The sequence below is a fragment of the Colletotrichum orchidophilum genome (genome assembly GCF_001831195.1).
Source record: "Colletotrichum orchidophilum strain IMI 309357 chromosome Unknown Scaffold_188.1, whole genome shotgun sequence".
NCBI lineage: Eukaryota > Fungi > Ascomycota > Sordariomycetes > Glomerellales > Glomerellaceae > Colletotrichum > Colletotrichum orchidophilum.
The window spans coordinates 43,982-61,043 of NW_019173144.1; the positions used below are offsets into that span (position 1 = coordinate 43,982).

The following is a 17,062-nucleotide window of genomic DNA, read 5'->3' on the forward strand; positions in this document are numbered from 1 at the left end:
TCTATCACGTTCTACTACTACAAAGGAGCCGGAACATGAAAAGGCGATGCGGCAACATATTGCCCTCGACCGATACTTTGTTGTCCTGCCCATACCCTGTTGATTATACCCGTTGGCACTGCGACTCCAGAGATGCCCAAAGATGCCCAAAGATGCCCAAATCTCTCGCCGTCTTCGGCCCAACCAACAAACTCATCGATCTCGCCATTTTACCCGTCCGTCCGTGCTGATGTCCGGCCAAACCATCACGGTCAGATTTATTGCCGTTTACTACCGTGCGTTTCTATTGAGCATAGCTGCGTTGTCTAGAGTCTGTCAATACCACTCGTCATCGCCTGTTCCACATGGATGCCGTGAACACGGCAGAGCATGCGCGTAGCCAAGAGCTGCCAACCTATCCGATTCTGCACGGCGAAAAAACTACGAAAGAGCAACGTCTGCTTCCTATGCCTTATGAGTCATGATTTAACATCATCCTACGCGCGTTGATGAACCACTGATAATTGAGTCCAGTGTGGGAATGTAGCCTAGATCCCAAGCTCTTCAAACATCCTATTGCCATTTCAAGATATTCAAGCTGCAGCGCCAGCTCAGAGAAGCAAGGCATGTGTTGACGCAGGCAATGCGCTCATCATCGCGCCCGCCACCCCGGGGGAAAGAAATGTCTGAAGATCTGTTTGCCGCATTAACGGGTACTCTTGTTTGTTTTCAATATGGATCTTGAACGAGGTGAGGATGCAGGCTTCCCTCACACCCGGCATCTCACATGGGTCTCCTGGGCCAACCTACTTTTCCACTCTCGTCAGCAAGAATCTTATAATACATATGATACGAATATGACCTAATTTTCTCCTGTGTTCTTTGATCCTTCTTTGCCAGACAGCCTTGAGAGCCAGATTCTGTTTCTAAGCCCTCTATAATGCGTCTGACAACAGCAGCCGCGATCTTGTCCTTTGTCGGCGCGAGTCTGGCTCGCTTTGGACACCAGGAGCAGACCCCAGGCGAAATCCCATCATCCAGGACGAGACGCTTCATCGTGGAGCTTGCGAAAGTGAGATATTACGACCATGGTAGTTTTGGGACGTTACTGACAATGTCAATCGGCGCAGGACTCGGACTTGAAGAAGCTCAAGTCGGAGCTATCCGATTTCGCCGGTGCAACAGTGTATAAGACCTTCCGCAGCGATGTCTTCACGGGAGTCAGTGTCGAATTGACGGGTGACAACGAGGAGGACCTGCGTCTTCTTCAGGGAGCGAGCAACGTTTGGCCATCGCGCAGAGTCCAGAGGGCCGTTGTCGAGAGCGGTCGGGCATTCAGTGGTGATGTCTCGGCGGGCAACTATAATATCCACGGCATCACTGGTGTGCAGAAGCTTCATGAGGAAGGCATCCTAGGCAAGGGTGCCAAGGTTGCTGTTGTTGACGCCGGTGTTGACTATACTCACCCTGCTGTGAGTTCTATCTACCTCCTTGAGAGAGGGACACCATCTAACAACTCAGCTTGGTGGTGGGTTTGGCGAGGGGTTCAAAGTCATGGGCGGCTATGATCTCGTCGGTGACTCAGGTGAGAGAAGGATAGCCAACACCTCCCCAAACAACAAGAGCTGACGAACTTGATAAGCGTGGCCCACTGAAGGATATGATAAAAGGCCCGACAACGACCCGTATGAAGAAGATGCCCTCGGCGGACACGGCACGCATGTCACTGGTATCGTCGTTGGAAAGTCAGATAGGTCAGTCTTCGCTTCTGAGATTTGTAGCATGAGACTGACATAATCACAGCTGGCAAGGAGTTGCGCCTGAAGCCAACATTTTGTCGTACAAGGTCTTTGCCGGAAGTGTAAGTATCAACCTCCCAAGATGATATCCATGCTGACACTGTAAACATAGAATGGCGACACAGATGAAGAGACCCTCATTGAGGCATTTCTAATGGCTCATAAAGATGGTGTAAGTTCGCTCCTATATGTTACTCGGCCATTCACTGAACCGACCGCGCCTTAGGCTGACATCATCACCTGTTCCATCGGAGGTCGCGGGGGGTTCTCATCCAACGCCTGGGCCGAGATTGCATCCCGTCTCGTGGACCAGGGGCTCGTCGTCACGATCTCCGCGGGTAATACCGGCGAAGGCGGTGCTTTCCTCGGGGACAACGGTCAGTCTGGGCGAAGCGTACTCTCTGTGGCATCCACGGAGCCACCGTATGTCCCTGGGATGCCGTTCGAGGTGACGTTCGATTACGGGAACGGGGAAGTGAAAAAGTCGACATATGGGTTCTTTTTTGGCGGCCTCACTCACAGCTTCCCACTGAACTCGACCGGTCTGCCAATCACCGCGCTCTCGTATGACCCCTACAACACCACAATAGGATGCCGCTTCCTGGGACCAGAGACGCGAAACCTGTCTGGCGCTCTTGTACTGGCTCCTCGCGGTGGCTGCGACGGGCCGAATAAGCGCTACGTTCTCCACGCTGCCGGAGCCGAGTACGTGCTGCTCTTCAACGACAAAAGCCTCTTCCCGATGCCCAGCAGCTACGATACCCTCCGCGTCGAGGGTGTGACCGAGAACGCCGTCGGCGTCGAAATCCTCTCCGCGCTTGCGAAGGGCGCCAAGCTCACGGCCAGATTCTTCAACGAGTCCAACTCGAACCTGATAAATCTGAAGAATCCCGCCGTTGTCAGCTCCTTCTTCACATCCATGGGCGGACTATACGATCTCCAAATCAAGCCGGACGTGGCGGCACCCGGGAGCAATATCTTCTCCACCATACCGCACGGTAAGTACGCCCTAAAGTCGGGCACGTCCATGGCCACGCCGTACGTTGCAGGCATTGCGGCACTCTTCATCTCAAAGTATGGCGGCAGGAATACGCATGGTCCCGGCTTTGGGAGGAGGCTCTCTGCTCGGATCCTGTCTAGCTGCGACTCGCTTCCGTGGAACAATGGCCTCAATATGACGGACTACGACGCCAGAGCCCCCGTCTTCCAGATTGGGAATGGCTTGGTTAATGCTACCAAGATCATGGACTACCGGACGGAGCTTTCGTTTGCCAAGTTTGCGCTCAACGATACTACGCACTTTCGCGCTTCGCAGTCTGTCATGATCACTAACAACTGCACTGGCCCGGTCACGTATAGGTTCTGCGTTGAGGCTGCAGGGACGTATGAGGTTCTCGATGACAAGGCGGAGCCGTCGATCAAAATGGGTCCCCAGTATCGAGGACTCGTACCATTGACTACGCAGATGGCACCTAACGTGACGTTTCCTGGAGATTTTACAGTCGGTCCGGGTGAGACCAGAGAGGCAATGTAAGACCCCACCTCATCGCATTATTTACGAACCCTTTCAAATTAAGCCCTTGCTCCAGATTCGCCTTTGAACCTCCCAAAGGCGGAAACCAGACTGCTATGCCCTTATACAGCGGCAAGATCCTCGTCTACGGCTCTAATGGCGAGCAGCTCTCGGTCCCCTACATGGGCGTAGCCTCCGACCTGCAAAACGGATTTAGGAAAATGTTTGTCGAAAAATATCCATACGTCAACTCGGGACGGGGTGAAACTCCCATCATGTACAAAACCAAGTGAGATTCAGGTGAAATGCCCTGCTCTTACAGCACGTGCGCTTACATGCCTCTCCCCAGCTTCACGTTCGACCTTTCTTTGAAGGCGCAGGACTTTCCCAAACTCTACATGAACTTCCGATGGGGTGCTTCCGTCCTGCGCTGGGACATTTTCGGGAGAGGGTGGGAGGAGAAGAGCTGGGGGACGTACCCGCCCGTTCCTGGGAAGGATGGATTCGTCGGCCATGCTGCGACCTGGGTATATTCCTCTCAACCGACGCTACCTGACATGCCACCTTGCGGTATCACTGTTAGTACATGTAATCGCGCTGACTTGAAAATAGGATAATGAGAAGCATGCCTCCGTCTTTGATCCGGACAATGACAACGAATTGGACCTCGTCAGAGGTCCTCTGGGAGAACTTTCGAGGGACGATTACAACTACGCGCCCTGGCGGGCGTGGTGGCTTGGACGTTTCTCTGATGGATCAAAGATTAAGCCTGGAAACTACACGTGAGTCTCTCGTTATGCCTGTGCTTTTTCCGCTCGCAGATTTAACGGGTGATCACTAGCATGCGTGTTGCTGCGCTGACTCCGTTTGGAGATCCGACCAAAAGCGACCATTGGGACGTTTGGAGGCATGATTTCGAGGTTGAAGCCAACCTTACGCTATCTGATGGATGAGCCTCGTGTTCTAGTTGGAATCCTGGGGGTTGCTTATGGAGTCTGGAAAGTTGTGTACTCAAGTTGGTAGTGTTTGTGTTCAGCCAGCATGGAGGAGCCGACCCCCAGCCCAAGGGATGCATTTGTTGCACTTGGTTTTGTTTTCCTTCTGCATACATAGGCATCACTCATCAATCCGGTTGAAAGAATACATCGAAGAACGGAGGTATTTTCTGGCGCACCCTCAGAGTTTCATGACATTTCCTTGTGCAACATTCGAGGTGCGCTGGCAAAGTTGCGATACTAGATCTACACGATTCCCATTTTCGACGCTCTACTTCATCCCAAGTATCCGTGAGATCAAATCAGCATGTTCCTTCCGAGAATTTCCTCCAGTGACCTTATACAGTAGCAAAGAGCAGATGAAATCACCGTCGTGACAAGTAGCTCAACAATCATACCGCCTCGCCGTGGTCCCTGTCGGGCGCATCACGGATCCAGCGAATGGGAGCAGTGCGATGTGCCCAATCGAGCCACTGTCTGCCAAGCCAGAAAGCTCGCTTTGCATAAGGCCATCCAATTATTCCCCACCACACCGCGCCGGTCTGGTGAATGACAGAGACAGGCATTTGCGAAAGTTATCTAGCAGCATCAGACAGCAAATGCACAGTGACACCGGGTCATCCGAATTCGTGCCGTGCGGTGGGTCGAGATACGATTTGTCCTACTTAGTGTCGTATGCCGCCTCACCTCTCAACGCACTATCATTGGATGAACACATCCACTAATCCCCGATAGTCTAGTGGTGAGGATATCTGCTTGTCATTGAAGTCCAACGATTCGCAGGGGACCGGGGTTCAATTCCCCGTCGAGGAGGTTTTTTTTCCATTTGCAGCTTTTTTTTTCACAATGATTGTTACTTTCTTATGCTTATGTGAATGCTGTATCGCTTGGGCTGATTTCTGTGTGAAATGGTGTATGTTGGTTGGTGTCTCTGTATGCCTTTGGCGCAAGGTGAGTCGCCAAGGCGGGCAAGTAGGCGCGACCCACCTCCCGGCAACCTCGCAACTTCCTCCCCGGACATCCACACATCATCTTCTTCCATTTGACACAAGCAATTGCGACCACGATGGATAGCAAGGCCTGGACAGAATATCGGATCTGTGGAGATGTGCTGCCAGAGTGGGGCACTCTGAGCGCTCGTAAGGTACTGTGACAGAATGCTGTAATGATCGGACATCAAAGTTGACAACCAAATTTGGGAGGACCGTTGTTCATTTCCCCGCCGAAACCTTTCTTTGGCCAGAGTTGCACTCGTGGATAACATTTTCCCTTGGATCCATCGTGGAAATTTTTTGTTCTAGAATCGACCTGTATGACTTTAGCATAAATCAGATTGGGGATAGGAGGATGAGTGTCTAGGAAGGCAAGAGTTGGATTCCGTGGAATTCTAGAAGAGGCATCACCCACTAGTCGGTGAAACTATTCAGCTCACGATGCTGATGTCAGGTCTGCATTGATGACAACTCTGTGTCTGTTCCCTGGTCCGGATGGTTCCCCACCTGGTCCGAGTCCAAGTGGACAGTTATGTGTTTTCACCGTTCACGCGAAAGTCTATGTCAATGAAGTTTTATTCCCCTTCTTCGGACAGCAGCCCTAATCATCCCCATCGTCTTTTCTAAATAGTATTCCACTATGATCAAGCTTTCAGTAAGGGCGAAGAAAGACAATACTGTTTCATGGTCGTCGACGAGATCGAATTAAGCTGGACGTTCAATACGACCGAGATAGACATTTTAGGAACAAATACATAAAGACCTCAAAAGAATGCCGCCTATGTAAAGAAGACCACCACGAGAAAGATTCTGCGACCGGCCAAGAATTACAGGCCCACGCACTGTAATAAGTCAAAGATGAAGCCTCGCCTACATATGAACCCCACGTCCTCGCTCTCGCTGTGACCTAGATCGGCGCCAGAGACCTGTTTCCTGTATCTACGGCAAGAACGGGGACAAGTCGCCGCCCAATAGCCGCACCAGACGATAGCATAGATTGCTAGGTAATAGCATATATGAGAAGTGGTGGGGTCTATAGCCTCTGTTAGAGATCTCCATAACCCTAGTCATTATTTACCTAGAAATCAAGTAGGGAAAATCGACTACATCGACACCATCTTGATATTATTGAACACTCAACAAGTCAAGCCCACGAGTCTGGTCGCGTACTATGCTACAACTGAAGACTACATTGCTTGTGTTTCAACCCTAACTTCCTGGCTGGATGATCTTAAGTTAGGAGAACCAACGTGCTCGCTTTTGCCCTCTCGTTCCTCTTCTTCTGAGTTGTAGGCTTTCATTGAAGTCGAGTCCCTTCCAAGGGGTTGATGTTCATTGTTGTCAATCAAACCTCCGTCCATCCGCCTTTCGGTCCTCAAAGCACGTCCATAATAAACAAGACTGGGTCGACTTGGGACGGACGCCTGTTCATGCAGTCTCTGTTTATTAGCGAAACAGCTTACAGAGGCAGACCGGAGGCGAAGACGCATCAACACAGACTCGGCACCGTCAACGAAGCAGCCCGCAGGAGAGAAAATCGAATAGAACTAAGAAGATTTTGGAGGTTGGAAACGCTCAAGCAAACGTGCCCTGCAAGACTAGATATCGATGATCTATTGCGGGTTAATGTCGAATCTCGTGGTCTACGACTGTGTGAATGCATTGGCTCGAACGTGTTCCGTGTAACGCCTTGGCCTGTGTTGGGTTTTCAGGGTACCAAGAGGGCCAGCTCCCTCGCGGCTTCGATATAGTAATCAAAGAGGTCCTCTACACTGTGTCAACGTGAATCTCTTCTTTCACTCTTGGATCTAATGATTCCTGTTTGTTCGTCTTCTCGAGGCCCAAGATGGATTTCAACGCTGCAGCCACTCAAGATCCTCGAGAAGTTGACCAGTCCACCATGGACTATCACGCCCAAGAACTGAACAACGCGCTCCCGTGTGGGCCACGAGATCAGTTGCGGGTTCCAGTTTCTCCGAATCACACTGGAAGCGCGGTGACGACGAAAGAGATGGCAACCACAACTTCTGGGGCAACCAGAGATCTTACTTCAGCCGTAACAGCTCGCTAATAGATACTGACGGCTGGCTTCGCTTCCTGTCTTGGTGATTGGCTTGATGTCAGGTGCCTAACCTGACAGTCTGACTAAGAGGGCCCACTAGGGCCCACCAGGGTCCCTGCTGGGGTATATAGATAAGGGGCACAGACTTCAAATCAGAGAGGCCAGATCCGATCGTTCGCCACAATACACACCTACGTTGGGCTGGTCCTCTATACGTCTCTCACTTCTCGCCAGCGACCCTGACACAATCGAATCTCAGCTTTTCTAAAGGGGCGAGAACCGTCAGGCTATGGAGGGCCAACAGCGGCGCACCGGCGCCTCAGCAGTACTCGGATGTCGGCCCGGATGTCGGCATTGAGCGATTTACGTGGCCGCCGCCGCAGAGCTACGACAGCAGAGCAGCGTAAGGGTACTATGATTATAAAAGAGAGCTCAGCGGCATGATACCTAGTAATCCAACGGCACGAGGCCGGCTAGGCACCGAGGGTACGGCGGCGGCTTAACGTTCAGAACCTAAGCCTTGAGGGCAAGGCTTCTGATGCGGGGGATAATGGCTGGCAAGGGCCACGAGACTTGCCAGAACCCACCGAGGACCGGTGCGGAGCACCGGCGCGGCGACGACTGGACGTTGGCGGACTTCGTGTCCCTATCATCTGAGCGGGTGGCGCCGGACCCATTAGAGATCCGGAAGAGCCGGAGACCTGCGCCCTGAGAGGAGGCGGGGGGGGACCAGGACGGTGCCACCCGCTTGGCCTTAACACGGGCGGGTGATAGACGAGAGTACGGATCGTGAGGGCGGCAGCCGGCTGGGGAGACGGCTGACCGACCTACGACCGTAGAGCCCAACGGGGGTTCCCAGACCCCTGTTGCCACGGTATAGAGCGGCTCCGGATCAGAGGCTCTGAGGTCAGAGCCTCCGGGGGAGGGAATCGTGACAGGTTCACGGCCAACGGCGGGGCCACGCGAGGGGATGGGGCACCGGGGGGCTTCGTGGGGTGCAGCCACTGTGGCACTGGCGGTGGATAAACGTTATCCCCTTATTGAGGGAATGAAAAGGGTATCCTAGGCGTGTGAGGCTTAGGAAGGGCAGATTCGAATGACAATCACCAATGGACCCTACGTGCACAGCTGACGCCTTCACTTGATACGACGCGGCCTGACACTTGGCCAACTTGGCCCTCGTTCACCAGCGCAACGCCTGGATCTCCTGCATCTTTTCTGCTCAGGGTCTCATCATCATCGTCCTCGGAATCGCGGCGCCGTACATGATTAGCGACTTGAGCTGGCGTTGGATGTACTACATTACGGCTTTTGGTGCGGCGTCCTTTCTTGTGGGCGTTTACCTCTTCACGCCCGAGACCAGATGGCCACGAACGCGCGCCGAAATGAGCAAGTTGACACCACGCATGATCTTTGTGGGAGATGCTAACAACGGACCTAAAGATGGCGTTCCTCGTAGTAAGATTGGCCATCAGCGTGGTCCCAGGACCTTTCGCTACAACATTGCCCTCTTCTATGGCAAGAATGGTTTGGCGCACGGGTTGGAATGCCTTCGTCGACACCCTTCGCACCTTCCTACTACCCGCAAATCTTTTTCGTCACCATGCTCAACAGATTCATGGTTGCTTGTGCTTTCGCTGCTGGTTATACAGTGGCTCCAGCTCTTTTGATAGCACCCTGGTCGTAAGTGCTTTGATCTCAAACTTGCTTGATAGACTTTGACTAAAATTGAAACAGATGGGGCTTTGTGAACCTCAGCCTCTGCCTCGTGCTGGTCTTCATCGCCGCCGTCGCCGTTGCCCTAGTCGCCGGAAGTGCCGCCGACTGGGTGGCAAATCGCACTGCGAAGAAGCGCGGAGTCCGTGTCCCCGAGAACCAGCTCGTGAGCCTCATCATCCCGGCCCTCGCCGGCATCATCGGCCCCATCTTCTTCGGCCTGTCTGGCTCGAACCAGGCACAGTGCCCCTATTTCACGTTCCTAACAAGCCTCGGTGCGATGGCGTTCGGCTTCCTGGGCGCCAACACCATTGGGGCGGTCTACGTCCTGTGCTATTCCCACCTTGCGAGCCCAGCTCTGGTCAACAATGCCTTGTTCCGCGGGTTGTTGGCGTTCATGCTGTCGTTCAACATCTTTGGCTGGATTGTAAATATGGGGTACTTTAATGCCATGATAATCTACGCTGGGTCGATTAGCGCCTGTGCTATTTTTGTTCCCGTGGTGTACTACTATGGACCTGCCTGGCGCAAGAGGTGGCCTGCTGAGCATTTCAGTGATCATATGTAACCGAGGTAATGGGACGATGATGGATGAAAATGAAACTGGAGGACGGATATCAAATGAATGGGAAGAACTTTGCTCATACTCCAGTAGGCGGGTTCTTGTAATAGTATTGCACCACTGCCTAATGGATGTTCAACGTGGCTCATGGGAACCTGACGAAAAAGACCTTTGCTACCGTGGAGCCTTCGGGAAGATGGGATTCTCTTAGATGTTCAATGAGGTTAAGATCTATTGTTAACAGTTTATCTCTGGCAGATGTTAAATTTGAAGTTCCTGCTCTTTCCTCTGATTTCATCAGGCTCAAAACTGCAACAAGCGAGGTTTACTCCACAGAGTCACAGAAAAAGTGTAAAATGCGGGCTGGCATCCTTGGAAGCGTCATACACACCTCTACAGTACCTATGTGGACAGACAGGCCTCCAACCAGTTGGTCGATAATGAATCAATGACGTGGATTGGGTCGAGTACACTTTCAAGTTACGAAGTTAGTCCAAGGTACAATCGAAAGCAGCCAGAAGCTGGTAAGGGAAATGGCCACACTGCTCAATTCACATCCTTTTCCAAGTCAAACGAGATGCTAGTTGAGCTGAGTTATATGAGTTCCTTCTGGTAGGATACGCTAATTATATCTAAATTTGAGTCTATACTGTCCCAACATCTAAAGGCAGACAAAAGACTTGTCCATGGCCGTGATGTATAATCCAATAAACTCCACATTATGCTGGGTATCAAGCGTGCCGCCTGCTCTATTACGTAAAATTCCCTTCGCTTCAACCGTCAAACCGGACCCTTGCCTCCATCACAAATACTCCCAAGGGAGTGTCGTTTATTTCTCGTTGTTGACCTGCTCTTCGGACTGCAATGTCGCCTCCGTGCTGGCAGAGCGAGGAGGAATAGAGACAGTATCATCCTGCCCCGCCGGTGCCTTTTCAGCAGCGGTAGCACTAGCAGCAACGATCGCCGCAGCATCAGCGCAGCGCTTGCGGATGGAGAAGACGGAGCCGATGTGGCCCACGAGCCACCACGAAAAGAGGACGGGCAACGCAATGTGCGTCAGGTCGGCGCAGCCGGACCAGACCTGCACATAGAGGGAGTAGACCTCGCGGGCCGGCAGGGCGTAGCCGACTCTGTAGAAGCCCGGCGCGATCTCGAACGGGAAGGCGCTGCTGGCGACGTTGGTGAGGATCCAGGTGAGGAAGAAGAAGGGGAAGAATTGCATGGGCAGGAAGGAGCCGACGAGAGATTCCAGGATCTGCCACTGCACGTCCATGAAGAACCAGAAGATGAGGAAGATCTTGCCAAACACTGCGCCGCCGACGGGTGAGGTCTCCTTGTAGGCCCAGATGTAGCCCGTGACGGTGATGGCGGTGAGGAGCCCGTGGATTTTGCCGACGGTGAAGCGGACGAGCCAGACGTCGCGTCTCCTTGCCTTGGCGAGGAGGCCGGAGCTCATGCCGATGCCGTTCTGGGCCATGATGTAGAAGAACTGGGCGAGGGTCGGGATGACAATGTTGACGGTGTTGAAGAAGACGCGGCTGGCCTGCACCTGCTCGCCGATGAGGTCGGGGGTGGACGAGATGGGGTTCAGATAGGCGGCGGTCGCTGCGTGGTTGGTGGCGTTGAGGGACCGGAGGGCGGCCGTGCCGTTGGCCGACTGGTAGTAAAAGGACCGCGACGCGCTGACCACCTTTTGGATGTTGCTGCCGACGAGGGAATCGGCGAGCGCGGGGTATCGGGCCTGGTTGTAGGTGTAGGTGACTGAACCGGCGGGGTTGTAGGCGGCTGTCGAGGCGCCGCTGACGGCGCTGGCGAGCTTCGCGGAGACGCCCGGGTTGATGTACATGGCTCCCCAGTAGCCTCCTTTGCATACCGCGTTCCTCACCGCTTCGGGAGTTGAGTACTTTGAGGGGGAGGCAAACTCGATGGTTGGGAAGTTCTCGGCTTGGAAGCTCTTAGCCGCGCCTTCTATTGCTGCACCGATAGCGCCGCCGTCCATGTCTACTGCGAGGATCCTGAGTGCGTGTGTGCGCTTGGCCTGCTCAAATGTTTCTCCGAAAAGATATGACATGTTGGCGAGAACGAGGACCAAGATCAATACCGATGCTATGACAATGGGCATGATGATACCCTTGCGCTGGGCGGCACTCCATTGTGATAGCGGTGTCCGCTGTGGAAAGTTGTTGGGTGACATGGCTGGTGAGTATCTCGTTCTAGTTCGTTACTGGCAGGTTACAATCGGGAGATGTTTTCGTATAGCCAGATTGGATATGTTAAGAGTCGAATCAGGTGTAGTTTGATAGTTGGTATCCTGAGGATGTCTTCTGAAAGGAGGAGAGTCAGTGAAGTAGGGCTGAGATGAACGATAGGGTGATATGGGCTCTTAAAGGGAATCGTAAAAATGAAGGTTCCCAAAGTGGCTCCCTATATAGCGCCCCTAGATAAAAAGGAGACCCATCATTTCAAGAAGGCGGAGACCGGCCGAGGCGGACGGTCAACGGGGACGGCAATCACACCGGGGCTCGGAGCCTTCTGAATGCCCTTATTCGTCATCATCCTCCTTTGTGACTTTTTAGACCCCCAACTGGCATGGATTCCTTTTGAGTTTCCTTCATGCTGGCAACTCGGAGTTAAGCAACCAGATGCTACGCAGCAAAGGACCGAGGCAACCTCGTTGACCTCCCTTTTCTGGGCAAGGAAGTACCTGCGATTGATCTAGGAAGTGGGTTGACTTGGGCTTTGGGTGTGGTCGAAAAGTCTTCCGATCCGCCGGTAGAGGGCGCAGAGGCCAAGGGGGTGCCGCCCCTTGTCCGATTTTCTAATTTGGATCCGGCCGCTAAACGGCACATCGGTGCTTAAGATTCCCGACCAACGGACTTTTTTTTTTTTTCCGCAGCAGCATCTGGCCGTTACCCCCCGGCCTATTGGCCGTCCAGATTTACGACACATGTCGGTAGATTAGACACCAAGACGTTTAATCATTTCACGACGGCATCAATTCGTAGACATGTTGACTGCGCAAAAGCATCAGGGCTTTTTCTGCTCTATTTGAATTCCATGAGGAACATTTGTCAGAAATACTCCAGGCGGGTTTGCCATAGCAGGCTTGCCGCTTGCATGTCCATTCCATAAGGTAGGCAGGCCATGTTGTCTTTGGTGGTTGGGGGCGGTGACGCCGACAAACCGACAGACACCGTTGGCCATCGGGTAGCAAAGTGCTGTTCGGGTGCTAAAAGGGTGGCTTCGGTCCCGAGTAATTGGGAATCTGGGCCTGGCGATCCACCATTGCTACCCGAATCGTCACGAACCCCAGTCTCTACCAATGATAACAGCTCACGGACTTGCGTCAGACTCCGGCCGAAGCCTAAATTTTAACACCAGAGCCTCACGAGCCACAGCCACCCGGCGATGAGCATTCGAGGCTAGTCATCGCATCATGCAACCAATTCAATAGCTGCCGCAGTAGCTGGGCACCTCGCTGCATCCATGACAACAGCCCCCCCACCTCTCCCTTATTACCTACAGGCTACCCTCATCATCCCTGTTTTCCAATAATTTGACTGTGAAGGCATTCGACCAAACGCCTACGGATTATTAACCAGCAATCTACGGATACCTAGGCTTTATCTCCGTGAAGGATCCGGGCCCGGCTAAGCAAACTCCCAGGTCGGGACAGCGGACTCCAGGCCGCCGCCGGAGCATGGCCCGCGCGCCTAAATAACGTTTGATCGGCAAGCCAGTCACAGGATGGATTGTGAACAACTCATCCATCACGCAGCCAAAAGATAGTCTCCGATTTGCATTCTCATGAAAAGACCGATACCGAGCCCATAGACATCGGCCAGTGCTGGATCTCGACTTTGGACACTACGTCATATTCAGGAACGACAACTATGACAACTAGGCCTGTGAACTTTCTTGTAAACCAGTACTGATAAGCCCACGATCTAATAAAGGGGAAGAACTCCTCTTGCTGTCGAGAATGCTTCTGTCGGCCCTTTTTCGATCAATCGCAACCTCTAAAAGCCATGTGTTTGACCTCTCTTCTAGAAAGCCTCAATGGGCTATGAATTTGCCATTCAGTGAGGTAATACATGTTTCATATTTTGTTGACTCAAAATGGCCCCTGAGGCTATTCTGACTCAGAGGAATATTGTCTGCTATCTACGGATAAAGTACGGATACCCACCGATCGAAATGATGTCAGATTCGCCCCACCTGCACGGAGATCGCAACTCTTTTTCTCTCTCTATCTCTATCTCTCCACGCTTTTCGCTTGCACATGTCAATACTAAGTCAGTCTCATCTCGCCCCAAAATCGGTTTCTGATCCAACAAGCAGTCTCATCAAGTGCCGTTGTAGGTATCAGTATGGCAATTGTCACAAATATGTTAAAGCCACCGCATACTTTGTTCCACACAATGCCGCAGGTCGGCCACTTACAGAGATACATGTAATTTCCAACAAACGGATGTCTCAACTCCTTTTTTTCTTCCTCGAGCTTTATAGCTCTTCGCATGATGGATTAAAGAATGCCACACTGGACCTGGTGATGTAAGAACGCCTTGCAATCTGCAGTTTTGGGTGAAGGCCTGACCCGTTAATATGGGCGGAAAGTGGCAACCAGCACGCCTGCAACCTGACATTGCTCATAAGAGGAGCATAAACACAAGTCAGGGAGCTTTTGAAGTAGTACGGGCCCGGGAGGTATGATAAGCCGGTCACATTTTGGCACCTCACGGACCTGGGTGAGAGCATCCATACAGCCGCTTGCGACAATGATCCTCTCCATACGGCACGAAATATGGCCTAGCATCAGCACAGACGGAGTCGTCTGCCACGTGCTTCTCACGTGTCGCTCACGCTATATCATGCAGTATATAGATTTGACCTTTTTCTTTGTTCACTGTGGGTTGATACAAGCCACTTTCTACCCACTTCATATGCCCAATTGCTGTGTGCTCTAAGTCGTGGCACCTTAGCCCTCACCAACGTAGACACACACTGGCAGAAGCCCACCTCGCGAGGCAAGAAGGTCACTGACTGCACCGAATCACCTGATCGGAATGTCTGTTTCGACAAGTTGTTTGAAATTCCGAAGGTGTAGACGTGAGCAGAGCCGGCATCCGGGCAGCTGCCTTTTCATATTTCGCAGCGCCTTCAATTTACAACTACCTAGTAATATTGTGACCACATTGAATCACAAACATAGATACTTGTGTAAATTCACTACAATTTGTCGGAACGAAACGACTGCGGCGGGTGTTACAGTAATTCGCTGCAGAAAGCTCGCAGGTATCATACTTCGCAGTCCGTTCGAGTTGACCACCGGAGATGGCCGCCATGCCTCACATGAAGTACCCCAGGATTCAGAGAGAGCATCACAAATGGCGCTATTGTTTTATAAATATCTAGCTCCTGGTAATTGAGCCGTACTGCGCCTTCTCGGACCGTTTCAGGGAGAATCCACGAAGACGGAAATCTATGGACTGTCTTCGCAGTTGGCAACGTCACAAGTAGGACAGTTGAGAGCTCTCCCACAAGCTATGGACTTGCCTGAAAGTCAATCTTTCGCACAATGGCTTTTGGATCAAGCCGCTGTCACCATTGAGGGGAACCGAAAGGAGGGCATTCCGTATCTTGTAGAAGAGATCCAAAGACGCATTGACAGACAACTTGAACTTCTCAGAGGAACTATATCGGCAAGTTTGTTGGAAGACTTTGCCGTGTGGAGATGAGTCGAGGTCGCCCTTGCGGAAGCAGCGATCTTCGAGCCTTGAAAGAGTTCGCTTTGTTGTGTCCTAGAAACCACGAAACAGACTTGTCGAAGAAGCTTTGATGAGAAATTTGCTCATTCATGTCGGTATTCTGTGCGAATTTAGAGTGTATGACAGGAGAGATCAGGTGGAAGAATGGGTTGAATGGTGACCTGTTGTCACCAGTCGGGCAGAGCACAGAGCAAGCAACATGCCATGTAGGTAGAAGGAAGCTAAATTTGCCCACACGTGAAAGAGAAGGAAGATCAAGTTCATTTGCCAAGAAAAAGATTAACCACGTGAGGAGGCACCTGGCAGGTGGCTTCGTCTATGCAGATATTAGGTACATGTAGGTTTCGTGACATCTAGTCGCAAAAAAGCTATCATGCTCGAGCCCGAATAGATATATGTATACCTCGAAAGCTGAGAAGTAAACGGATGCAGCCTAGAGATTCCTCACCAGCATTTATTGCTTCCAACTTTCACCTCTTCTTCATCAGCTCCACGTTATCGTTGGCTAGCTACATACTGCGGCTCGAGGTGTCCTCGCTTTCGTCCCAATTTGTTGACTTGAATAGCTCAAGAATCTTTTAGTCGGCCAGATGCGGATATTGCTTGATCATCTCGACCTGTTTGATTATTCCTCCTGTTCCTGGAGGAGCTCAAGCACTTGTCGTATACATGATTTACTTTTCAAACATCTTACCGACCATATTTTCATATCCAACATCTCTTCTCGCTATTTTCATGTCATGTGCATATAATTAATGCACTGAATATCAGGACGTCTCATTCGAAACGTAAGTTTCGCTTAAGAAGGAGTGGTATTGAATTATTTCATTCAACATCGCCTGGATAGCATTGACAAGTCCTTAGCTAAAGTCCGCAACCAACAAAAGCAACCATATTGGACAAAGTTTGAAAAAAGCGTTAGTCAGTCTAACAAGCCTGAGCTACTTTGCCGTTCAGTTAACAAATCCCTTTCCACTTCAAGCCAATCTTTGATCGTAGACAGGGCTTCTGGTACGCAACATGATTTTTCATCATGTGTTCCGGAATTGATGGCGAAGCTTTGACCGTGATATCTCACGAAACCCCTCAATAGTCAGCATTTATGTGTGAAACCTGAGTAGCGCGTTTGCAAATTGTCGTCCATTTGTTTCGATCAAGCTAACTTGGATCATTGGGCAATCTTACTCGTATGCAAAATCAGTCTTAGGTCGGCTTCGCAACATGCGTGGACCCTGTGCCAAATTGTTGGAGCCTTGAATCCGAGATTGAGTTTCGGGAGCGGTGCAACTCGTGGCGCGTTTGTTCTCTGTTGCAAGACAAGGAAACTCTGTCGGGGAAGAATTAATTACTCGATATTAGGACCGCGCAGAATCCCGGGTTGTGGGCAGTCCTCACCTAGTGTATGCCACGTAGCACCAGTTGAGCCTAGCGCTTGGCGCTGGACCTATAAGCTCTGAGGCGATAATTGCGTGGCCCCAGGCCCGTTATCTTTCTTCACCCGTCATTTTGTACCTGAAACTAAGCCTCAATTTGCGAAGTTTCACCACGGGCCGAAGCTAGCAGGGGCACGCCAAGAGGAGCAGAAAAGCCGCTCACTCGTTTTTATGCGGGGTCGAGAAACAGGACGCGCAGCACCTTGTTTTGAGTTTGCATACTTTCTTTCTCGAAATAAAGTC

General features: G+C 51.7%; 4 protein-coding genes across 4 annotated transcripts; 3 read left to right on the top strand and 1 right to left on the bottom strand.

Annotated features, from left to right (window-relative positions):
• Window positions 1–919: 919 nt before the first annotated feature.
• On the top strand, window positions 920–4,244 carry CORC01_13347 (subtilase; the record flags this gene model as incomplete). The annotated part of the gene is made up of 11 exons (XM_022624964.1): window positions 920–1,051; window positions 1,110–1,451; window positions 1,501–1,564; window positions 1,622–1,733; window positions 1,783–1,840; window positions 1,891–1,950; window positions 2,005–3,308; window positions 3,368–3,580; window positions 3,641–3,818; window positions 3,904–4,073; window positions 4,133–4,244. The coding sequence occupies 11 exons, from the start codon at window positions 920–922 to the stop codon at window positions 4,242–4,244; spliced, it is 2,745 nt and encodes a 914-aa protein (XP_022468543.1).
• Window positions 4,245–7,124: 2,880 nt separating this feature from the next.
• Window positions 7,125–8,052, top strand: CORC01_13348 (uncharacterized protein; the record flags this gene model as incomplete). Its single annotated transcript, XM_022624965.1, has 3 exons — window positions 7,125–7,218; window positions 7,611–7,743; window positions 7,872–8,052. The coding sequence occupies 3 exons, from the start codon at window positions 7,125–7,127 to the stop codon at window positions 8,050–8,052; spliced, it is 408 nt and encodes a 135-aa protein (XP_022468544.1).
• A 384-nt stretch (window positions 8,053–8,436) lies between these two features.
• CORC01_13349 (major facilitator superfamily transporter) lies at window positions 8,437–9,624 on the top strand (the record flags this gene model as incomplete). The annotated part of the gene is made up of 4 exons (XM_022624966.1): window positions 8,437–8,460; window positions 8,531–8,867; window positions 8,993–9,023; window positions 9,078–9,624. The coding sequence occupies 4 exons, from the start codon at window positions 8,437–8,439 to the stop codon at window positions 9,622–9,624; spliced, it is 939 nt and encodes a 312-aa protein (XP_022468545.1).
• Window positions 9,625–10,447: 823 nt separating this feature from the next.
• CORC01_13350 (uncharacterized protein) lies at window positions 10,448–11,812 on the bottom strand (the record flags this gene model as incomplete). The annotated part of the gene is made up of 1 exon (XM_022624967.1): window positions 10,448–11,812. One exon carries the CDS (start codon window positions 11,810–11,812, stop codon window positions 10,448–10,450), a length of 1,365 nt encoding a protein of 454 aa, XP_022468546.1.
• Window positions 11,813–17,062: the final 5,250 nt, after the last annotated feature.